The sequence below is a fragment of the Argopecten irradians genome, unplaced genomic scaffold (genome assembly GCF_041381155.1).
Source record: "Argopecten irradians isolate NY unplaced genomic scaffold, Ai_NY scaffold_0162, whole genome shotgun sequence".
NCBI lineage: Eukaryota > Metazoa > Mollusca > Bivalvia > Pectinida > Pectinidae > Argopecten > Argopecten irradians.
Window position 1 is genome coordinate 12,667 of NW_027187629.1, and position 24,760 is coordinate 37,426.

A 24,760-nucleotide genomic window follows, 5' to 3' on the forward strand; every position below is an offset into this window, starting at 1 on the left:
CAGGAAAATAAACCACCTCTAGAAAAACTTTTGACAATAGTGTAACCTATAAACTTGTCATACATAAAGACAAAAAATGCATATATATATATATATGGGTGGGTTATTAAACAACAAGTGTTGGAATTAATATATATTTCCTAATTTAGCCGTACAATGGAAATATCTTGAAAAATTATCTGCAGGCTGAGACAAGCGGGGCCCTTTGATTGATGGATTGGGCTTAACGTTCTTGTTCGGCCCTTAAAAATGAGCAGTACCTGACATGTAGTCAGATTTCATTGGTCAAATAATCTGCCACTGAAACTTTAACTGACCAATGATTAAGTGCAGGATTCAAGGTTTATTTATTCTCTCTGACTCATAAAAGTATGTAAGAAGTCAAATTTTTGTAATAAATATGTGATATATGGCATAAAGCAATCAAAATATTAGTGCTCTTAGCATATATACATGTACATATATAATTGAAAAGTAATCAAGAGCACTTAACAGGTAATGAATTAGGTCAGAAAGGCCACTTGATAAAGATTGATTTTGAATTAGTTTACATAAATTTTCTAAGAATCTGCCATTTGTATCTAGGTTTTACCATTAAATATATTGAACTTTCCTTGCATTAGTTCTTGACTTGAATAAGTATTAGTGCATTTATTTTAGAATAAGATTTATTTCTTAAAACATTACTGATTCCTGTGCTCATTTTAAAAAGATAAAATATATTGCCAATGTTGATTTACATAAATTACAATTTCTCTCATTTTGCAGAATACGAAACTATCTTCGATTCATGATTCTTCGTGTAGATTAATATAAGCGGTTCTAAATGTATACATAATTTTGCTATCATTTCATTAAGTTCTAATAAAATACTTTACTATGTCAAACTGTGTCAATATCATCATACAGTTTCTGAATAAATTGATGAATTGATCTTAAATTCATCTTTTGTAAACTAGCTATTTGATTATATATACAGTGTATTCAAACATTACTTTAAGTCAGCTCTGGATAAAATATCTTTAACATGTGACATTAATTTAAAAGAATTTACAAAAGTTAATTGATCTAATATCTTTAACATGTGACATTACTTTAAAAGAATTTACAAAAGTTAATTGATCTAATATCTTTAACATGTGACATTAATTTAAAAGAATTTACAAAAGTTAATTGATCATTTACTTAATGTTATAAGGTTGTGCAAAACATAATTCTGTATTTTATTTCAATAGCAAGCTCGCCAAAGAGCATGAAATTGTTTGTACACTTTCTTGATTTAAGGATGCCTTTACAAAATTGCAAATGTCTTTTTCTATAACATTTGTATTTTCAAATCTTCACACTTTGTATGGATACATTTTCAAAAGAACTGGCATTACAAGTGAATTGAATATCAACAGGAATAGATAAGTTTCTTTTAGATAGCAAATAGATTTACTTGCTTTTTCGGCAGTTTCCTTGCTTTAAAAAAGCTAACATCAAAATAAAAAAATGTATATACCTAGATATGTATACCCTTCTAATAAATCTAATTCTGTATTAAATAATATACCTAGATATGTATACCCTTCTAATAAATCTAATTCTGTATTAAATAATATACCTAGATATGTATACCCTTCTAATAAATCTAATTCTGTATTAAATAATATACCTAGATATGTATACCCTTCTAATAAATCTAATTCTGTATTAAATAATATACCTAGATATGTATACCCTTCTAATAAATCTACTAATTCTGTATTAAATAATATACCTAGATATGTATACCCTTCTAATAAATCTAATTTGTATAATATCCTAGATATGTATACCCTTCTAATAAATCTAATTTTGTATTAAATAATATACCTAGATATGTATACCCTTCTAATAAATCTAATTCTGTATTAAATAATTGAAGTTGTTGGACTGATTTACAATTTGAGAATATTATGATTGTTCCCCTCGATTAAAGATGCTTCACCGCCGACAGAGCATAAATGATGTTCATCATTTGAACAATAATTTGTAATTAATCCTGTCTATTCATGCCTAATTAACACAAAAAATAATATAAAATAATTTATTTCGCCTTAAGTGCTTGCGCAATCAGTACTTCATTCCATATAGGATATAGTGCCACAGAATTTTTTCGGGATACAATTAATTATTTTTCATATTTTTAACTTGAAGTAAAATTAAAAGCTCAAACTTTTCAAAGGTGGTAATGGTGTGAAGTAAGTAACTTTTGTAACTGAAGAAAAATACTAAATCGTCTGCTTCTGTTTTTGATAGTGAAAAAATACCATTTGTCAGCGGTGGAGCATCTTTAAATAGGATTTGACGTTTGAATCTATTTGATGTTGATAAAATGATAATTCATTAATGATCTTATTAAAATGATAATTTATTAATTAGGTTAAATGATAATTTATTGATGACATAATTATAAAAAAATTGGTTGTCATACAAGTATTGTAATTGCTTTACATTTCTATTCAGCATTATAAATGAGAAGCAGCAAAGATGGGGTTCAAATCTTGCTGATACAAATGTACAATGATATAATACTCATGTATTCATATCCAAGGTTAAAAACCAGAGATAAGACCAACATAGTAAAAACTCTGGAAAACCTTCTGACAATATTGTAACATAAAACATTGTCACACCAGAAACATATGTTTTTGTTGACGTAAGATGGACCTCTGGTTTATACATTAAAGGCATTTTCCCTCGGCTAACTTTAATTCATAGTTTTGCATCAATACAAAGATTAAACATATCATGGTCATGATTTTTGAAAGCATGAAAATAAGAAAATTATACTTTAATTTTAGACAGTCAGACATTCAAAACTGGAAGTGCATTTTGTATTACATTATTGTATGTAAGTTAAAATGTTATTTTTTTTATTTCAAAGTCTACTAAAACTATCTGAAAATTATTGAACTTTTATAACATATCAAAGTTATTCTCCTATATTTAACTATTTAAGAGCATATTTAAAGAGCATATATATCGTTAGCCTATACAGAAGTACATCTGCCAATCTAAAAATGGCCCATATATATGTTTCTGGTCACACAAAGACAAAAAATGCAATACATACATAGAAAACTCGTGATTTTTGTAGACGCTTGATGATTCTTAACAGATGCATAAGTGCTTTAATTCTTTTGAAACCATACATAAAAATGATATTGGTCAAGGAAGTAATATCAACAGTTATTTTCCATATAACACTGGATCCTTATAGACAAAGGGACAGATCGCCTTGAAAATTCAACAATCTTTTGTCCACACTGTTAGAATTACTTATTTGCCCCATATAAAAATGATATACAATGTACACGTATTTGTTTCAAAATAAAATTCATAAATCCCATAATTTTGATTTTTTGTTCACTTACGTACTGATGACATCTACAGTACCTGTAGGTCACTTATGTACTGGTGACATCTACAGTACCTGTAGGTGATATTTAGAAATAAAGTGAGATAACTCCTTAATTGAATTTGTTATCAACGACAAATTAAGACAGTATAGTTTCAAATTGATCTATCTTACTAAATCTTATTCCATATCATATTGATTTTTCAATGATTATTTTATTACCACACTTTTTTCAATGCTATTTTCTGGTCTACAAGGCAGATGGTCATAACAGCTCAAGCCAGTATGTGTTGAAGGACAATATTTTCAAAAAAAAAAAAATATAATTTTTGAAGTTTATCTTAAAATTATTGACTAAAGAAATATAGAAATTAAGTCCTTTGGAGTGAGAATGTGAATTAGTAGTTTTAGTGATAGGGTCAGTTCGTACGCGCCTCCCACGTCAGTCCCGTCTAGTCGTTTGTGTCCTGTCATTTGGGAGGTTTTTCGTCAATGTCTTGCAGAGTGAGTAAAAGGATTAAAGAACTTTACTTTTCTATATTCATTAATTGAATAATATAAAATGAAATTTGGAAAAAAAAGAAATTACCCAAAAACAGGCCACACAATGACAATTTTTCCAAAGATTATGATCAAGAATTATTTTTCAAAACATACTTGTTATTGCAAGAGCAAAAAATGACCCTTCTGGCCTTCATAGACTAAAACATAACATTACTAAATGTGTCATTTTTAGAATATGAAATTCTGAATTATTTGGAAAATATAAGTCAATGTAATTTGAAATCAGAGACAAGAATTTGAATTTTTTATCTTCAGTTGTGCAATGTTAGATTTTTTAGAATAAATAGATGTAATTATAATGTATATTCTTAACCTTAAGACTTTATTTTCAAATGATGGGAGGTTTCTGTTATGATGAAAAAAAGGCATTCGTCTTTTATAAGAATAAACGTGCTAAAAATCTTTTGTCTCCCTTGACACTAGTTCACTAGATAAGTCTCTTTATCAAAAATAGTTTTCTCCTTCTACCATCATACTGATATGATCTAGTTGCTAAAAACATAAAGATGATCCACCGCTGACATACAGTATTTTTTCTCTATCAAAAACAGGAGCAGATGAATTAGTATTTTTCTTCAGTTACAAAAGTTACTTACACAATTACCACCATTGAAAAGTTTGAGCTTCTTTTTTTTTTATTTCAATAGAAAAATATTAAAAATAATCAATTTTGTCCCGAAAGAAATCCATGGCACTATGCCTTATATCGAATGAAGTATTGATTTTGCATGTACCAAAAGCAAAATAAATGATTTAATATGTATTTTTGTATTAGAGACATACATACATCATTAACTATCATTTACCGTTCAAATAATAATGGGTATCGTTTATGCTCTGTCGGCGGTGGAACATCCCAGAGTAACAAAATTCAATGAAATATTTCGTAAATGATTTTGGCACTAGTGTGAAAACTTTTTTTATTAAATCGATCCTGGTATTAAGGATCTGCTCTGGTTAAAAGTAAAATTTGTCTGACTATACAAACGATAATCTAAAGCAATATTTTGCAAATTAGTTGTCTGATAAGTTTAATATTCATGAAATTGACAAAACCAAAGTTTGTTTTAAAGCAAAAATAATAACACACTGTCAACCCATATTTTTGCTCAGAACAGCTGTGTATGTCCCCCCTACCCCCTAAATTTTGAAGATGAAAATACCTCGTTTTTGCCAGATTGAACGCTTCCCAGAAAAAGTTCTGATGACTGACTTTTTCTAAGATTTTGCAGCTCAAAGTTGTTTCTAAAACCATCATAAAAACAGGGGGTCAGTGTGTTTGATGTTTTGTCCAATTACAAAATGTGTTATTTTTCAGCTTTTCTTGTAAAAAATTAAAAGAAGTTGATCTTTCACTAAAATGTAAAAAATAAAGACCAATATGTTATAATCTCCCCCTTAAATGCTTATCATTGACATCTCAGTGATCATAACAAAACGATTTACAGCAAAAATTAACTCAATATATCTAAAACTGTTGTTGCACTGACAAGTTAAGTAAAACTATTGAAGCTAAAAAGGTGAAATTTCACCTCTCTACAAATTTAAAATGTAAAAAAATGCACGTTTTCAAAATGGCCGCCAAATCAAACTCATATATGAAAAATTTACAACAAAAAGAAGTCCACTTCGTAACATATTTTTATATAGCAACTTGCTACAAATTAAATGGTGAAAATTAGTTTTTAAAAATCTTTAATTAAAGATGAATCGAGACTTCAACGAGACGGAAACCTCACCAGAGCAGATCCATTAGTGGTATTCAGTTTGTATTGATAGTGTGTATAACTCAAGTATTGACCTTAAAGTTTAATAATTCATTAACATCTTTATCTCTCTTTAATGAGTGAAAAAAAGAAATTGACTTTGATTTAATTTACTAAATTTCATAACAGTACCTGAATGGAAAGGTACCGGTATCTGCCAATCACTATTTATCAGGGATCGTCTGCCATCGGGTGTCACTATCCTGATAATTGACACTATCTTGATGGTATCACTATCGAACATTTTGGATTGTCAACAGGAGTCACCAGACTTCCTTCTTTTGAGATGAGATAAGAGCCAGGCACCAAATGAGGTGCAGATACTGGAGTTGCCATTCGGGTTGTCACTATCCTGGTGGTTGTTACGATCCAATGGTGTCACTATCTTCATGGTTGTCAAATTCCTGATGGTTATGGCTATGGGTTCGAATCCCATGTGGGGCAGTTGCCAGGTACTGACCACTGGCCGGTGATTTTTCCCCGGGTACTCCGGCTTTCCTCCACCAACAAACCTGGCACGTCCTTACATGACCCTGGCTGTTACTATTCTGATGGTTAATTGCCACTAACCTCATGGTGGTCACTATCCTCACGGATGTCACTAACTTGATGGTATCACTTTTCTCCGATGCCTACTGTTTTGGGTTTGCCAACAAGAGTCGCCAAACTAAAACTTCCTTGTCTTGGATTGAACAGCCAATGAGTCCAGTGCCTTGCAGAACCCCAAAAGTGGTCAAGATACTGCAGCTGTCATTGGAGAGAAATAGTGAAATCATTCAGTAAAGTGGAAATCATGATATGACATGTTTATAGTTTCTTTTAAAGATTGCGGTTACAAAATTCCACTAATAAAAGATAGCTGCATGTTAGCTACTTGGCAGACATATTTTTCCCAAATTACTACTCAACAAGGGTACTAGGGAAACATATATACAGATAGTATGTTGATTCGAAATAACATGAGCAATAAAACTGCAATTTAACTTTACAATTAGATGTAAGCTTTACACATGAGGTTTTATAGTAAATGTACCTGTTTGGAGCTCTGCTAATCACTAATGGTCACCATCACGGAACGTCTGCCATCGGGCATCACTATCCTGATGGTTGTCATTTTTTTGATGGTGTCACTATAATCCTGATGGTTGTCATTTTTTTGATGGTGTCACTATAATTCTGATGGTTGTCATTTTTTTGATGGTGTCACTATAATCCTGATGGTTGTCGATATACTGGTTGTCACTATCATGGTGATCATCACAATCCTAAGATGCCAATTATTTTGAATTGCCAACAACAGTTACAATAATAAAACTTCCTTTTCTTGGGGGTGAACAGCCACTTAGAAGAGTTATGAACCTTGTAGATCACCAAAAGATACTGCAGCTGCCATTTGGGGAGAAAAAGTGAAATCAGTTAGTTTGGTGAAAAACATATGATCTGATTGAACCCAGTGGTTACAAACTTAACTATTCAAATTCAAATTAGCTGTCTGTTAGCTATTTTAGACATATGAGCCCCAATATGCAATGTGCTCAACAAGGGTACTAGGGAAACCTTTATTCTTGCATGAAAATTGAGAGAGATCCCTTTGTAGTTTTGATAAATTATCAATGGACACAAGAATTCCACGGAAGTGGATGTGTCGCCTGCACAGCATCACAAAAATAGTTATTTACAGTTGAAAATATTGTTAATTATTAGGTGAAGTTATCAAGTCCCGTAACTCTTGCAAATATGGATGGATTTGGACCAGTATCAAACCACTTCCAGATCTTATTAACCAATATACCAAAGGAGAAGGTACGTTAAGACTCGAATATGGCCTCAAAATTAATTCTCCTGTAAAGAACAACATATTTTGCCATATAACAGCTGAATACATTTGCTAACACATTACATCTCGAAAATATCCCGCATGTGCCAATTATGTTCACTATGACGTCATCAACATGCAGTTTCCCGCCATTTTTCACAAAAATCCTTGAAAAATCATACTTTTTGAGTGGTTTTCTCTAAAAATGAATGTGGCCGCCTTCGTGGAGCAGAAAGAGATTTTCACACGTTGTGTATCGTGTATTTACGCATATCCATGCAAAATGTAAAGTTGCTCCAAGGTGGCGGCCAAATTCATTTCAAGCCTTTTCTAACCTAAAGATGATGAATTTCTAGCAAAATTTGGCGAGAAGAGGAAAATCATCAATTTGATGACGTCATAGGTGGGACACATCGTGTACATGGTTATAAAAAAATATGTTTTAATGAATGGCAAGTATGAGAGTATTTATTGATATGAAATAGATGGGGATCAGAGTTATTTTTTTCGGCCTGAAAAATTAAGGCCAAATACTGGTCCTATCATATCTACTCCTTTGGTTGAAATTGGACAATACCAAAGTTATCAAGTGAAAACCATGGATTTATCTGTTTTGACAATTTTAAAGTCCCATTACTCTTGGAAATATTGATGGATTTTGACAATTATTGAACTCATCCGAGATCACATTGATAAAAAGCAATATACCAAATGGTTGAAATTAGACAATAAATACTAAAGCTATTGAGTGGAAACCATGGATTTATCTATTTTGACAATTTTAAGGTCCCGTAACTCTTGTAAATATTGACAGATTTTGACAATTATCGAACTCGTCTGAGATCTTATCGATATAAAGCAATGAACCTTTGATTGAAATCGGACATTAAATATTTAAGTTATCGCACAGAAACCATTTCCCAGACGACGACAGTGCAGACATAGTGATACCTAAGTATTTCCGAACGGACACTGGTCCAAGGATAAAAGATAATTTGAATGACCCACCACTTGATGGTGATGGGCACAAAATACACACATGCAGTTGCAATAACACTGTAGTTTAATTTTACAATTCAATTATAGCTTTTTTTAATATAAGTTTTTAATAGTAAATGTACCTGAATGGAGCTCTGCTAATCACTACTAGTCGCCATTACGTCTGCCATCGGGTGTCATTATTCTGATGGTTCTCAATATTGATGGTTGTCACTATCCTGGTGGTTGTCTCTATCCTGATGGTTGTCACTGTCCTGATTGAATCACTATCCTGGTCCAGATGCTCTGCTAAGCATTATGGGTCGCTATCAAAGAACGTTTTCTATCTAGTGTCACTGTCCTGATGGTTGTCGCATATCTTCATGGTATCACTATCCTGGTGGTTGTCTCTATCCTGATTGAATCACTATCCTGGTCCAGATGCTCTGCTAAGCATTATGGGTCGCTATCAAAGAACGTTTGCTACTGTCTGTGTGTCCTGATGGTTGTCACTGTCCTGATTGAATCACTATCCTGGTCCAGATGCTCTGCTAAGCATTATGGGTCGCTATCAAAGGAGGTTTGTCCTGATGGTTGTCGCATATCTTCATGGTATCACTATCCTGAAAAATATGAAAATATTTGAAATTATTATGACATCAGGATCATGTCATGTATTGCCATTGTAATTTTTTTTATTTACAATATTTACATTTTTATTTACAATATTAACTTTTTTTTTTTTTTTTTTTTTTTTTTTTTTTTTTTTTTTTTTTTTTTTTTTTTTTTTCATTTTTTTTTTTTTTTTTTTTTTTTTTTTTTTTCATTTTTTTTTGTTTTTTTTTTTGTTTTTTTTTTTCATTTTTCATAAAAACACAATTTTAATACCCCAGAACATTTATACATTTGAAAGCTGCCAAGGTTGGGGCCTTGGGGTCAGCCTTTTAAATATAAACAGATGTCCCCTCACAGGGGGGCTTTCATTCGTCACACGTTAACACTAACGATCTTTCTAACTAACTTTCTTTCTAACTTTCTTACAAACTTTCTTAGAAACATTTTTTCAAACTTTCATAAGCTTTCTTACAAACTTTCATCAACTTTCTTACAAACTTTCTTACAAACTTTCTTTCTAACTTTCTTACAAACTTTCTTACAAACTTTCTTTCTAACTTTCTTACAAACTTTCTTTAACTTTCTTACAAACTTTTCTAACTTTCTTACAAACTTTCTACAAACTTTTTACAACTATTCTTAACTTTCTTACAAACTTTCTTCAACTTTCTTACAACTTTCTTTCAACTTTCTTCAACTTTCTACAACTTTCTTTCTAACTTTCTCAAACTTTCTTACAAACTTTCTTTCTAACTTTCTTACAAACTTTCTTACAAACTTTCTTTCTAACTTTCTTACAAACTTTCTTACAAACTTTCTTTCTAACTTTCTTTCTAACTTTCTTACAAACTTTCTTACAAACTTTCTTTCTAACTTTCTTACAAACTTTCTTTCTAACTTTCTTACAAACTTTCTTTCTAACTTTCTTACAAACTTTCTTACAAACTTTCTTTCTAACTTTCTTACAAACTTTCTTACAAACTTTCTTTCTAACTTTCTTACAAACTTTCTTACAAACTTTCTTTCTAACTTTCTTACAAACTTTCTTTCTAGCTTTCATTCCTTTTATTACATACAATTTAATTCTACAACTTCTCTACCTGTTGTCCTGGATTTAGATGGCATTGTGCAGGAACGGGGAGGGAGGGGGATGCAAGGGCAAATGGTTACTTTAGATACCTTAGATACTTTAACGTGATACTTTATAAGGTCGACCTGAAAGGTCAGGATAACCTAACAATTTCGCAGAAACTTGCCTAAATTTCCAATATGGTCCCAACCAAGTGTTTTTTTCCGGGCCTATGCAAAATCCAAGATGGCCACTACAGTGTCCATTATTTAAAACTACTTCTACTAGTATGATTTAGTAATACTTGTCTGAAATTATCCGGACATGATTTCAAACATATGCTATTTTTTGGATTGATCCGAAATCAAAGATGCCTACCCTGACCACCATCTTCTATCTATCAACGCAACATGTCTAAAACGATCCTGACATTGTCCTTACCAAGTGTACTTTAAAATACATTTTCAATGATGGGCACAAAAATCGCCATCTTGAAAAAAAATTCATTTCCTTTTTCAATGGAGCCAAGGTTGTTAAATGACTTTATGGTCTCCTGTATTTTAATTAGGGACCTTTCACCTTTTGATGACAAGTTCAAATCCCACGTGGGGCAGTTACCTGGCACTCATTGCTGGTCAACGGCATTTCTTCACCGATGACGCTGGCTGTTAATTTGGTCAACTGCAAGTGTACATATAGAAAGTAGCGGTTAGAATGTTATTTACTAAATGCGTGCTTAATTGTGCTAGGGTATATGGGTAGGGTAATGTGAGTATTGTTAGGGACAGGGACGAAATATTCCTATTAACTACTTTCTGTACACTTCAGTTGAGTCAAAATTAAAGCATTGCAGTCGTATCACTGCAAGTGTTCAGTGTCCTCAAAATCTTAAGTTATACCTCAAATAACAATAATTGGGTCACTGCAAATGGTCAGTATCCTCAAAATCCTGTGATTTACCAAGTATTGCAGTCGTATCACTGCAAGTGGTCAGTATCCTCAAAATCCTGTGATTTACCAAGTATTGCAGTCGTATCACTGCAAGTGGTCAGTGTCCTTAAAATCTTAAGTAAGTTATACCTCAAATAACAATAATTGGGTCACTGCAAGTGGTCAGTATCCTCAAAATCCTGTGATTTACCAAGTATTGCAGTCGTATCACTGCAAGTGGTCAGTGTCCTCAAAATCTTAAGTAAGTTATACCTCAAATAACAATAATTGGGTCACTGCAAGTGGTCAGTATCCTCAAGATCTTAAGTTATACCTCAAATAACAATAATTGGGTCACTGCAAGTGGTCAGTATCCTCAAAATCCTGTGATTTACCAAGTATTGCAGTCGTATCACTGCAAGTGGTCAGTGTCCTCAAGATCTTAAGTTATACCTCAAATAACAATAATTGGGTCACTGCAAGTGGTCAGTATCCTCAAAATCCTGTGATTTACCAAGTATTGCAGTCGTTCACTGCAAGTGGTCAGTGTCCTCAAGATCTCAAGTAAGTTATACCTCAAATAACAATAATTGGGTCACTGCAAGTGGTCAGTATCCTCAAAATCCTGTGATTTACCAAGTATTGCAGTCGTATCACTGCAAGTGGTCAGTGTCCTCAAGATCTTAAGTTATACCTCAAATAACAATAATTGGGTCACTGCAAGTGGTCAGTATCCTCAAAATCCTGTGATTTACCAAGTATTGCAGTCGTATCACTGCTAAGTGGTCAGTGTCCTCAAGATCTTAAGTTATACCTCAAATAACAATAATTGGTCACTGCTAAGTGGTCAGTGTCCTCAAGATCTTAAGTTATACCTCAAATAACAATAATTGGGTCACTGCTAAGTGGTCAGTGTCCTCAAGATCTTAAGTTATACCTCAAATAACAATAATTGGGTCACTGCTAAGTGGTCAGTGTCCTCAAAATCTTAAGTTATACCTCAAATAACAATAATTGGGTCACTGCTAAGTGGTCAGTGTCCTCAAAATCTTAAGTTATACCTCAAATAACAATAATTGGGTCACTGCTAAGTGGTCAGCGTCCTCAATATTTTGTGATGTATTTCAATTAACACCTTATTGGGATCACTGCATGAGTTCAGTGTCCTACAAAAACTTTAAACCTTAAAACTATATATATTGTATACCAATTTACAATACCAATAGACCAAAATTTCAGAAATTTTTCAAGAATTTAAAAAGTGGACACTGGCAGCCATCTTTGAATGCAATCCTGGAAAAAAAACCTTTATACACACTCCAAAGAGTATGTCTGTCAAAACCTTATAGCATTACATGATATACCTCAAATAACCGGAAGTTGTATCACTACACGTGTTCATGTGTTCCTCACAACCTACCACATAACCATATCACTGAATGCATTCCGTATCCCAAAAAATCTTATAAAAATGTACCTCAAACAACCTTAAGTTGTAATAATAGTAATTCGAAACGGAGCAAAAACAATGTCCCTTCTTCGTTTAGGGTACAAAAGTATGGAACGGAATTTGGGAGGAAATTACCAAATCACCTAAATGGGGACTGATCTTAGATGTTGGAATGAACAACCAATTAATGGTGTATACTACTGTATACATTTTTGGGTGAGGGACAGGAATTGGGACGATTTTTGAGGGGTTACCACATCCTCAAGCAACATCATTCCATGGACAAACAGATAAAGGATATTACATTACAATACATTATATATGACATCACATTACATAATCCTTATGCCAAGCTGGTCTGCGGGTGGCACGACCAGATCTGCGGATAGGAACAGGTGATGCTGGGACTGGTACTGCGGGGACAACAGAGCTGGAGCTAGGCTGGTCAGCAGCAGGGACAGGGAAAACCTCTCCTCGGCAGCAGCAGGTAGCGTACACAACCTGCAAGATCACAAGTACACAGTTCAGTAAACAAGTATAGGCGCATATTACAAAATATTCAGCAGATATACAAGAGAGAATATTGCTGAAATATTGGCCAGATATGTTCATGGTTTATGAAAAAAATGATATCATTTATGAATATGAAAGACTCGTGAGTATGTGAATATGAAGGATATGGATATACTAGTAATCAACTTGAGGGCAAAGAACAATATTTATTTGTACGTCACAATTTATTTTTAAAAACTGTACGTACATTTTTTCATCCCGAGTGCAGATTATCCTTATTCTTCCTACACATACATTAATATGTATATGAAAGGAACCATGGCACAAATAACTTCTCCAAATATTGTATTAGATTTGTGTTCTCAGCCATGTTCCTTTTTGCTCAATTTTGACCTATTGTATTCCATGGCGGCCATCGTGGTTACTGGTCTATAAAAGTTGCACAAAAAAAAGACCTCAAAATAATTTTAGCCGCTAGTAACAATACGATCTATAACTTAAAAACAATAAAAATGAACTTGCTAACGGATCCCTGCTGAGCAGTGAATAAAGAGAGATAACTCTTACTGGTTTTAGAAAATTTGAAACCGTGACAAAATTTGTTATTTTACTCACAATTATGGTATTTTTCACTTTTAAAATTTAGAATATGATTTAAACATCTTTGATGCTGGTCAAAAAAAATTAAAACGGTCGACACATCTGCAGGTCACCAGAAATGACCTTACGAAATTTCATGGCAATCCGACTTAAAGTTTGAGAAAATGGTCAAAGTCCCGGCAGAAAAAGAAGACCCAGAAGAAGAATAACTTATTAAGTTAGAAATGTATAAAGAAAATATGTAAGAATCTGAATATAACCTTAACTTGTTAAATAAACTAGATAGACCATTCATACCTAGTCATAATCATATTTTATTTAAAAGTATTAAGGGATGTAAACTTAACGTATTTTTGTATAATTGAAAAAAAATAAATGCTTGGTAATTAACAGAGAGGAAATGGAAGCAACAAGCACGTCTTTAGAAACATGCATACACAGGAAAAGAACAAATATAAAAATACCTTTTCAAAGTTACCAAAGATACATCAATACAATGGTTCCAGTATAGACTACAACACCGTATACTCCCTTTGAATAATTACTTAAAAATTAAAAATATTTCTGAAATAAATTATGTAATATCTGTAATACAGAAGTTGAAACCAAAGAACACATATTTTGGTATTGTCAAAAATCTTTCCAAATATAGCAAGATATGAAAAGAAAAATATATGTAAAAACTAATAATGTTAAAAAACTAATAATGTTATGGAATTTAAATTAGAAACAGTACATGTTTTGGTATTGTCAAAAATCTTTCCAAATATGGCAAGATATGAAAAGAAAAATATATGTAAAAACTAATAATGTTGTGGAATTTAAATTAGATACAGTACTCTTTGGTGAGACTGAAAATTTGTCAATACCACTCAATTTTGATATTCTATAATAAATTATGAAGTTTTGTATTTTTTCCTGTATCATGAAAAAAACAAAACATAAATATGGAAGGTTTGATGGAGTTTTTGTTTACAAAATATGATGTTGGAAAAAAAAGCTGTCAATACCAAATAGGTGTATTGAGAAATTTGATCAAATATGGATCAATTGGAAATACATTTTTGAATAGTTCTTGAAATATGCCAATCAATGTTTGTATGATGTTTTATGTTGTAGTACTTAAATATGTATGATTTGAATTCTTTTTGGTTTGTTTGTGTATTGTCTATAATTCTTTCTATGTGTGTGTGTCTTTTTTCTATTTTTTGTTTGTTGATACAAACATTACATTCTCTCTAGTTCTACTACAAACATTAATCAAAAACAATAAATTCCAAATCATTGTTATCAGAATACTCAATACACATGTAATTTTCTTGATTTGTTTTCTGCAAAAAGTTACATATGCATGTCCCTTCAACTAAAATGGCTTTCAAAATTTATCTGTAAAAATTATATTTATATTGGTGCATGCTTTGGAGGACAATATTGTTCGAGGAGTTGACCTCAGGGCACCCAGCTCTGGCAGCTCTTACCAAAACACTAATGTGTATGTATATATACACATCACATACAGCTGGGGGGAATAAAATATTTGTACTGTAAAAAAAAAAAAAAAAAACACACACACACAATAAGTTCCCTAGGGACTCCATTGAGGGTGCGGGGGGATGGGGGGTGGGGGGGGTGGGGGGGGGGGGGGGACTTACAAATTGTGAACTATATGACCCTGAGATCAGTAATCCATAATTTTGGTTGACCTTTGGCCATGAGAGGCTTCTGCAAATTTCTAATGAATTTGGTTAAGTGGTTTAGGAGAAGTCGTCGAAGATATAAATTGTTTATCGCTATACAAACAGAAGGCGATTAGGTTAAGTCTTTCTCACGTGACCTGAACACTTTTTCACGGTAGGGAATAATGAATTTTTACATCTAAAATCTTACCACAGCCTCCGCAAGAGAAAGCCCACGGCTAACCACCACTGCGAGCGACGTCGCAACCCGGTCAACCAAACTGCGGAAGGAAGTGTAAAACACAACCTGCAAAGAACAAGAACGACAGAAGTTCAGATAAGATAAAAAAAACACGACAAACATCAACAATTGCTTTAGATTTATACCGGTCGTGTGTAATATTATGAAAAAACACATGGATAATATCAAGATTTTCTTTGGATTTCTTTGAAATGGGGAGAATCCATTGCTGTTAATTTATCGAAACCCTATACATAATATGCTTGCATACATACCAAGCTGGATACACATTCCCTAGGTGAAGGACACATGGCAAATGATGAGTGACCTTATAAACCTATTTCATTTGTCTAGGAAGCTGTTCCTGTTATTTACATCACAGGGATCTGAGAATTAGTTACAGATTATATATAATCATGGACCCACCAGAGTACCCCAAGACCATTACGTTTGATTGGATCCCGTGTCATCTGGAAAATCCTGTTGATATTACTTCTTTGGCCCCTATATATGTATTATAGTATTAAGGGTATGAACTCTACGGTAGAGAAAAACAGACATATTTTTTTTGTATCCGAGTTGTTTTTATAAACGGGCTCTACATATCAGTGACGCATATCTAACATTAAAGTTATATGTGCCGTAACTGGACAAAAAAAATTGATGTTATTTTTTCTTTATTAATCTATTGAAAACCACAAGGTTTGACGAATTAAGCTGTGAAAGTCATTCAAATGACTTCAGATGCCTTATAAATATTAGCCTCAACACATATACTGTAAAGTTGTTGTATTTTATGCGTTATGTATGTTTAGATGGAAACATACCTGCAATTATAATTTTACAATTACTAATAACACTGTAAAAATGTGAAATGAAATTGTAGACCACAATTTGGCTTCATGGTCTGACCGTATGTACTCATTTCAATTCACTATAAATATAAATATAATGCCAAAAATCATTTTCAGCTCTTATATGTGCTTGTAAAATAAAAACCTATGGATAGAAAGTAGTGTAATTCTCAAAATGATGGTTACTTTTGGTGATGAATAACATATTAAAAACTCATCTTGATTCACGAGTATAAAAAATACGGCATCTATAACTTTAAAAAGAAATAATTGATACCATAAAACATGTATATACTATTGACTACAAATTTGTGTTAGGTCCCTGTGTTTAGACTTGCACATCTAAAATGTTTGTTTTTCCCGTGCGAAGTTGATCGGGTCACGACAATTACGGAAGCGTTTCGTACATGTATGTTCACTGGAGTTTGACGTTCTGTCAATAACAGATAGTTGAAATATATATAAAAAATACCTCTATATATACTATTTTATATAATGACTTATGTATAGTATAAATATAAGAAATACCTCTATATACTATTTTATATAATGACTTATGTATAGTATAAATATAAAAAAAACACCTTTATCCTATTTTATATAGTATATAGGGGTATTTTTTATATTTTTTTTATATTATTGACAGAACGTCAGACTCCTGTGGTATGTGCCTTTAGCCTATACATTGTAGCTACTAGTACATCGATCGGGCCAAGAAAATGTTTTCCGGAGTTTCCGTGAATTTATTGTGGGCCACATTAATTATTTCATATTTTTTTATGACTTCACATTTGGTGTCAGTAACGTATTACCCAGTTTTAGTCAACATTTTATGCAGGGATCTAGAGAACGTGGCAATTTTCTTGTAAATGTTTGCGATTACAAAAAAAAAAAAAAAAAAAAAAAAAAAGGCCAAAGAGGCCTTCACCTGAGTGCTGCTACAGAAAGAGCATTGCAAAGTTGGTTCAAATCTGTTAAAAGTATTTATGAATCAGAATAAACTTTAAAGTTGAACCTTCGTATTAGAATTTTTATTTTGATAGTGTATTATGTTACCAAACCTTATGCTTAAAATTCCAATTTGCTTTGCCAACGTTAAACAACAAAACCAAACTAGAAGTCAGTCAGTGTCAGTGATTTTATAAATTTCACTATTTAATCTATGAAGAGTATTTGGTTCCATCAAACCTGTGAATTCAGAAGCAGATTTTTGAAATTTAAGCCATTTTGACCCATTTTGGCCCGCCCCTCTGGTCCCTGGGGTCAGCCAAGACCAATATGGATATGGTGTTAAAATGCTATTTCATGGCTAATAATTCTAACCCAGTTTGACTCATTTCCTATTAAAACTAAGCAAATAATGTTCATAAATGTATTTTTCCCCTATAAACTATAGTGAATTTGACCCTTCCCCAGGGGAAAGTCTGAGATCCGAGGGCCATGCAATTCAAAATTTTTGTAAAGGGCCTTATGACCTTCCAATCTATGAAGAGTATCTGGTTCCATCAAATCTGTGAATTCAGAAGAAGATTTTTGAAGTTTTAGCCTATTTGACCCCTTTTGGCCCCGCCCCTAAGGCCCCTTGGGGTCGGTCAAGACCGATATGGATATGACGATAAAATGCTGTCACAGGCAAAAAATCTAACCCAGTTTGGCTAATTTCCTATGAAAAATAAGCAAATAACATTCATAAATGTGTTTTTCCTATATAAACTATAGTAAATTTGACCCCCCTCCCCAGGGGGAAACATGAAACCCCAGGGTCATATAATTCACAATTTTCGTAAAGGACCTTAAGACCTCTCCATCTATGAAGAGTATTTGATTCTACCAGTTCCAGAAGAAGATTTTTGAAGTTTAAGCCTATTTGACCCCTTTTGGCCCCACCGCTAAAGGCCCCTAGGAGTCGGTCATGGAAAATTTGTTAATAGGATTCAATGGCCATTTCATAGGGATAATTCTGACAACATTTAACTAATTTTCTATTATAAATGACCAAATAATGCTCCAAAATGTGTTTTCACTACATAAACTATAGTAAACTTAACCCCCTCCCCACGGGGAAACCTGAGACCCCAGGGTCATGTAATTCACAATTTTTGTAGAGGGCCTTGAGACCTTTGAGTATTTGATTCTGCCATTTCTGGAATTTCAGAAGAAGATTTTTGAAGTTTTAGCCTATTTGACCCCTTTTGGCCCCACCCCTCAGGCCCCTAGGGAGCTGGGACCATATAATTCACAATTTTGGTGGACCTTTGGCTATGAAAAGTTTCTGCAAAATTTCAACAAATTTGGTTCAGTAGTTTTGGAGAAGAAGTCGAAAAAGTAAATTGTTTATCGCCATACGACGCACGACGGACGACGACGGACAAAAGGCGATTAGAATAGGTCACTTGAGACTTCGTCACAGGTGACCTAAAAACTGAAAAGTTACCTATATTGTACCTTTAACAGAGCTCTATCTAAAGTTTACATGTATACTATGATATATTGTCAATCTCCTTATTTATTACATATAACTAACAATATTCAGCATCAAAATTACATCAGCCACCTATTTCAATCATTCGCTAAGTGGAATTAAAGTTGTAGTAATAGCACAGGCGTTTGGCTCTATAGACATTTTCTCCATATATATGTATGATACTGTACAGTATTACATAAAGAGAGCAAAATGTCTATAGAGCCAAATGCCTGTGGTAATAGTAAGTATACCTAACAGGCTTTACAACCTTTAGAAGCTGGAAAGTATTGATACATGTACAGTATCTTTACTATACGAGTTTGAATGTATAATTAAGAAAAAAGCACAGACCATTTCCGCGCAGCCTCGCTTTCAATGCTTTCAACTTTTCTTTACTTTAATGGTCAGAACTGGGAAACTAAGCAGAACTTTACCGCCGTATTAATATGTGAGAACTTTTGGAAGGCCAATGAACGCATTTAGACTGGTTTTCTTTGCCCGACTATTCACTTTAAGTGTAATTATTACTTTAATAATATTAAAATATTTTTAAAATCAGAATCATCTATTATATATATATATTGCCGTGAATATGAGAAGGCTTCATAAGTTGAAATAACTTGTTCCCGATCCCATTGTTCTTACACAGATAAAAAATGTTTTAAAAAAGAAAATAACTTAAAACTTTAGTCTGGACTAGGAATAAAAACGAACGTTACATACCTTACCACAGTACACAAACTTGCCTAGACACTGAAGGATCACCTCCAATGCCAGGAAGAGCGCAACGAAGAGTTCCATGATGAATCTTGGATAGGTAGCAAAGAGCGTGCAGTATCGTCAGAGAAAATCTGAGAAGTGGGCAGAGATCTGGCGCCAAATTCAGAACCAACAATAGTCCTCGTGCCACGTGACCAGCATATTAATCCAGCCAATAGGATACTACGACCGGTTAGTGAAAAGTGGTCAACTCACCACATCACGGGGATACGAGAATTACCGATTTCTGATTTAGACCTTTAAAACGTCTAAATATGTCTTAGGGCACTCTGGTCTAAACTGTGACTAATTCTCAGATCCCTGTGGAGGATCTGGAAATTAGTTTAGAACGTTTCTAAATTTTTTTTTTTTTAATTTAGACCCTTAAAATGCCCCATATTCCCAATGAACGTCTTAGAATAGTCTAAGACCTGGCATGAATTTCAAACTAACATCATAAATATATCCAGACGTCTTGTGTCTCTCACCTGTTTTTTTAGAGTATTTATCTTACAATTAGAAAATTAGATTATTAGCAAATTGACCCACGATTTGTTTGTTTTTAAATCCATACCAAATAATGATGATATATATACCATAGGAATATCCTATCCAATACATATTGTCAGAGAGGAAGTAATTTATATGAAAAAGTAGCCTAATTCACCCTTTTGGCCCCGCCCCTCAAGCCCCCGGGGGTCAGCCCTATCATTTATCAATTTTGAATCCCACCGTATATGGATGCTACTATTGAATAAAGAGTGCTATCCCGTGCATAGTTTCTGAGTCGTTTATAGGAAATAGCCAAATTGACCCCTTTTGACCCTGCCACTCACGATCATTCCCCATGGGGTCAGCCTCGTCATTTGTACAATTTTGAATCCCCACTCTACAAGGATGCTACCATTGCATGATGAGTGCTCTTCCATGCTTAGTTTCAGAGCAGAAGTCGTTTATATGACGGGGAGTCAACCCCATCTTTTTACTATTTTAATCCCCATCCTATAAGGATGCTACCATTGCATTATGAGTGCTATCCCATGATAAGTTACAGAGAAGAAGTAGTTTATACGGTAAAAGCCAAATTGATCCCTTTTGACCCCGCCCCTCTGGCTCCCGGGGGTCAGCCCATCATTTGTATAATTTTGAATCCTCACACTATAAGGATGCTACCATTGCATTTTTAGTGCTCTCCCATGCTTACCTACAGAAGAAGTCGTTTACATGGAAATAGACAAATTGACCCCTTTTGACACCGTCCCTCAGGCCCCATGGGGTTCAGCCCCATCATTTGAATAATTTTGAATCCCCACCCTATAAGGATGCTACCATTGCATTAAGAGTGATATCCCATGCTAAATGGTAACAGCCAAATTGATCCCTTTTGACACCGCCCCTCAAGTCTCCGGGGGGGGGGGGGGGGGGGGGGGGGTCAGCCCCATCACTTGAACAATTTACAGTCAGTAATCCATAAGGATTCAATTCTTTAATTCCTTGAACCTTACGGTTCATCAGAAAAAAGTGCATGAATATATACAGTGCAACAAAACTTACAATATACAATCACATAGATATTTAACACACAGACACACATACATAGTGTAGATACACCCAACACGTGCACGACCGCTACGCTAGTGTAGAGAGTGTTTCTACATTTGTTTCAAACAGTATTTATTCTTTTTTTCATGGCAAAAACTATAAATTTTCCTAAATTAGATAATTCTTTATTATTTCTTGTTTCCAGAAGTTGAATAAATTTGGCCATGCTAGGATTATTATGATGATATTTTTTGATAAAACGGTTTCTAATATCTAAGTAATTATTGCATTTAATTATGAAATGGTACTCGTCTATCACAACATATACATTTTTGAATGTGTCTGTCTATATTTCTATATCTACCGGTTTCTACATTTAGTTTATGAGAAGGATGCTATCATTCAAATTTTGTGAATTCCGACGAGTGATTATGGGAAGAAGTCGATTGTTGATGGACGGACGCCGGACGCCACAGTATCGCTTAAGAACAAAAATATAAAAAAAAAGAATAGCTTCTCCCAAGCGCTTTCGCGGCTCTTGTCGTTCTTCAGAAGATTTCATGGTATTAATAATAAATCACACAGAATAACTTACGTTTGAAGAGAACGTGTCCGCCACTTTAATCTGTCTAAGTGTGGTAAATACATGTAGATAGCAATGAATAACGATGTCCAGCCGTCTCTGTCCAGTGCGTGAATGCGAACATAAAGAACGTACAGGTGCACGAACAGGTACACAAATCACGTGACACATTTGCATGACACTACTAAAGCATGAGGACTGCTGGCACAACATATCAAACAAACCGATCGGTTATACCACAGGGATCTGAGAATCTGAGAATATTTGCGTGTTATTTTTTTAAGGTGAGAGCACTTTGTATAGGTGTGTGAGGATGATTTTGAGAGGGAAACTATCGCTTTTTCCAACGGTAGTAGCCGTTTTTGTGAAGACGTGCTAGAAATGTGATTTTTAGCCGCTAAAGCTAGGTTGGGTAGAAGTTTTGTGTCCTTTACGTGTATAGTAAATGTAAAGTATGATTTTTACCGATTTTTTTATCTATACCCCTAAAACGGTCTATGGGCACTCTGGTGGGTCCATGAATGATATAAACTGTAACTAATTCTCAGATGGTTCCAGGGTTGAAAATATTCGAATACGTAACAGATTACATAGTGAAAATGCAAGAAAAAGTATAAGTAACATCACCTCAGGACCACAGGGATCTGATCGAGAATTAGTAACAGATTATATAATCTTGGACCCACCAGAGTGCCCTATAACCATTTTAGACGTTTTAGAGGTCTAGATAAAAAACGGTAAAAAATACTCTATATAGTACCATGTAGTGTAACTTACAGTCGGCCGGAAAACATAGAAGGCCGGGTATATACATATGACCCTACGGGACATTATTTGTCAATGGCAACAAGCATAAAATGAAAAAAAAAACATGTTCCATAAAAATGCCAGAGGGGTACATGGGAACCTATTTCTCCTCCCTCACTGTTAAGGATGATGGTGAAGAGAGTCAAATAGTGTAAACTAAAGAGAAAGGTCGAGTATTAGATAGACGATTTAATAAGGGCGCAGCCCTTCTTGCCCGAAGCACTTCTAAGGTAACACATACACGAAAATACAAGGAAAAACTACGGTGGCTGATTTATGCCATTTCGTCTTTTCGTCTTTTCGGGGCGAAAAGACGAAAATTAAATATCTTAATTCTCGTCTTTTCGTCTTTTCGCCCCGAAAAGACGAAAATTAACAAATTTAAATTTCGTCTTTTCGCGGCGAAAAGACGAAAAGACGAAAAGTCAAACACGAAAAGACGAAAGTGAAGCACGCTAATTAGCGCCTTTAATTTTCGTCTTTTCGCCTTCAAAAATCTCGTCTTTTCGTCTTTTCGTCTTTTCGCCCCGAAAAGACGAAAATTACAAACCTTAAATTTCTCTTTTCGCCCGAGCGAAATCAACTAATTTCGAAAATTAAAAACCTTAATTTTCTTTTCGCCCCAAAAGACGAAAATTAACAACCAAATTCGTCTTTTCGTCTTTTCGCCCGAAAAGACGAAATTAATTAACAAACACATCTTTAAATTTCGTCTTTTCGTCTTTTCGGGGCGAAAAGACGAAAATTAACAAACCTTAATTTTCGTCTTTTCGTCTTTTCGCCCCGAAAAATACAAATTACAGATATACTTTGTCATCTATCATATACGACGGAGATTATAATGTAATTTCTAATGTACAATTATGATGAAGACCATGTCATGTATGTAGTCAAAATGTCTTTTCAAATAATACACAGTACATTGTACCTACTGATTGACTGTTATAATTAACTGTATTCACGAGTTGTCTTTCATAAATTATTTTGTTAACAAGTTTATCCGTGGTTCAAACGCTTTCAAATAATACCCGCCGACAACTTTTTTTTTTCAAGTTGTGTAGGGGAGGCAACTCCTGTAAGTGCTATGTTTAGCATCTTAAGTTCATTATGGTCCTTACATATACACGGCAATGTTTTGATAAGCGTGATTGCTAAAGAGGGCGATTAGAACACAAAAAATAAGATATTAATGAATTTTAAAAAAATGTATCAATCACGCTAAAGGATTTGCGGAATGATGAATCTGTTTGTGGCACGTGGCATATGCCACGTGTGAGAAATCTACGTAACTGCTGTAAACAAACACGTTGACTTCTGTTTTAAAACTTCTAATCTTAGTTATTGATGAAGATACTTGTAATACTATCAATTTAATAAATCGATTGTTATCATAAACTACTTTGATGCTTCTATATTGAACAATTAAGTCAATATTAAGATAAAAAGATTTCAAAATGACTTCCACACCAGACCGGAAGGCGAAAAGACGAAAAGACGAAAATTAAGGTTTGTTAATTTTCGTCTTTTCGGGGCGAAAAGACGAAAAGACGAAAAGACGAAAATTAAGGTTTGTTAATTTTCGTCTTTTCGGGGGGCGAAAAGACGAAATTTAAGGTTTGTTAATTTTCGTCTTTTCGGGGCGAAAAGACGAAAAGACGAAATTTAAGGTTTGTTAATTTTCGTCTTTTCGGGGCGAAAAGACGAAAAGACGAAAATTAAGGTTTGTTAAATTTCGTCTTTTCGGGGCGAAAAGACGAAAAGACGAAAAGACGAGAATTTTGAAGGCGAAAAGACGAGAATCAAAGTCGCTAATTAGCGTGTATCACTTTCGTCTTTTCGTGTTTGACTTTTCGTCTTTTCGCGGCGAAAAGACGAAATTTAAAGTTGTTAAATTTCGTCTTTTCGTCATATTCGTCATATTACCCCTGAACTCACTAGCACCCCCAGTAGACGGGTTGGAATTCTGGTGCAAACTCCGCATATGGACGCGCGTCATTTAAAATATCTGTACAAAAAATGCAGTTTACACACCAGTAAACAACAAAAAATAAAAATCATTCCTTAAATAACGTCATAGTCCGTTTAGCCAATCAGGCGAGGCTTTATATTTATAGCTTTGTGACGTTAGATTTTCCCGCGATCCCGTAG

The 24,760-nt window shown here is 33.8% G+C and overlaps 1 protein-coding gene and 1 long non-coding RNA gene across 6 annotated transcripts; both read right to left on the bottom strand.

Annotated features, from left to right (window-relative positions):
• Positions 1-3,766: 3,766 nt before the first annotated feature.
• On the bottom strand, positions 3,767-8,989 carry LOC138311959 (uncharacterized). Its single transcript, XR_011206813.1, has 3 exons — positions 8,653-8,989; positions 6,749-7,101; positions 3,767-6,462 (listed from the first exon to the last, which is right to left on the bottom strand). It is a non-coding gene; the product is annotated as an uncharacterized lncRNA (long non-coding RNA).
• An 872-nt stretch (positions 8,990-9,861) lies between these two features.
• Positions 9,862-21,997, bottom strand: LOC138311960 (uncharacterized). 5 transcript variants are annotated; one of them, XR_011206815.1, is made up of 4 exons: positions 21,818-21,997; positions 15,574-15,669; positions 12,061-13,074; positions 9,862-11,937 (listed from the first exon to the last, which is right to left on the bottom strand). XR_011206815.1 is itself a non-coding variant. In XM_069253077.1 (3 exons), exons 1-3 carry the CDS (start codon positions 21,980-21,982, stop codon positions 12,901-12,903), a joined length of 435 nt encoding a protein of 144 aa, XP_069109178.1. In that variant the 5' UTR covers positions 21,983-21,997; the 3' UTR covers positions 11,944-12,900. The 5 variants fall into 5 exon arrangements, 3 of the variants coding, with proteins under 3 accessions (XP_069109178.1, XP_069109179.1, XP_069109180.1); XR_011206814.1 differs by having other exon boundaries at positions 11,999-13,074; XM_069253077.1 differs by lacking the exon at positions 9,862-11,937 and having other exon boundaries at positions 11,944-13,074.
• Between the last annotated feature and the right edge of the window lie 2,763 nt (positions 21,998-24,760).

Bases quoted from the DNA above. Each gene is read 5' to 3' on its own strand.
- LOC138311960 (XM_069253077.1), bottom strand. From the start codon at position 21,982: ATGCAAATGTGTCACGTGATTTGTGTACCTGTTCGTGCACCTGTACGT. The intron at 15,670-21,817 runs GTAAGTTATTCT...TGTTCTTTGCAG, and splicing joins CGGACACGTTCTCTTCAAAC to GTTGTGTTTTACACTTCCTT. The intron at 13,075-15,573 runs GTAAGATTTTAG...GTGATCTTGCAG, and splicing joins TTTCTCTTGCGGAGGCTGTG to GTTGTGTACGCTACCTGCTG.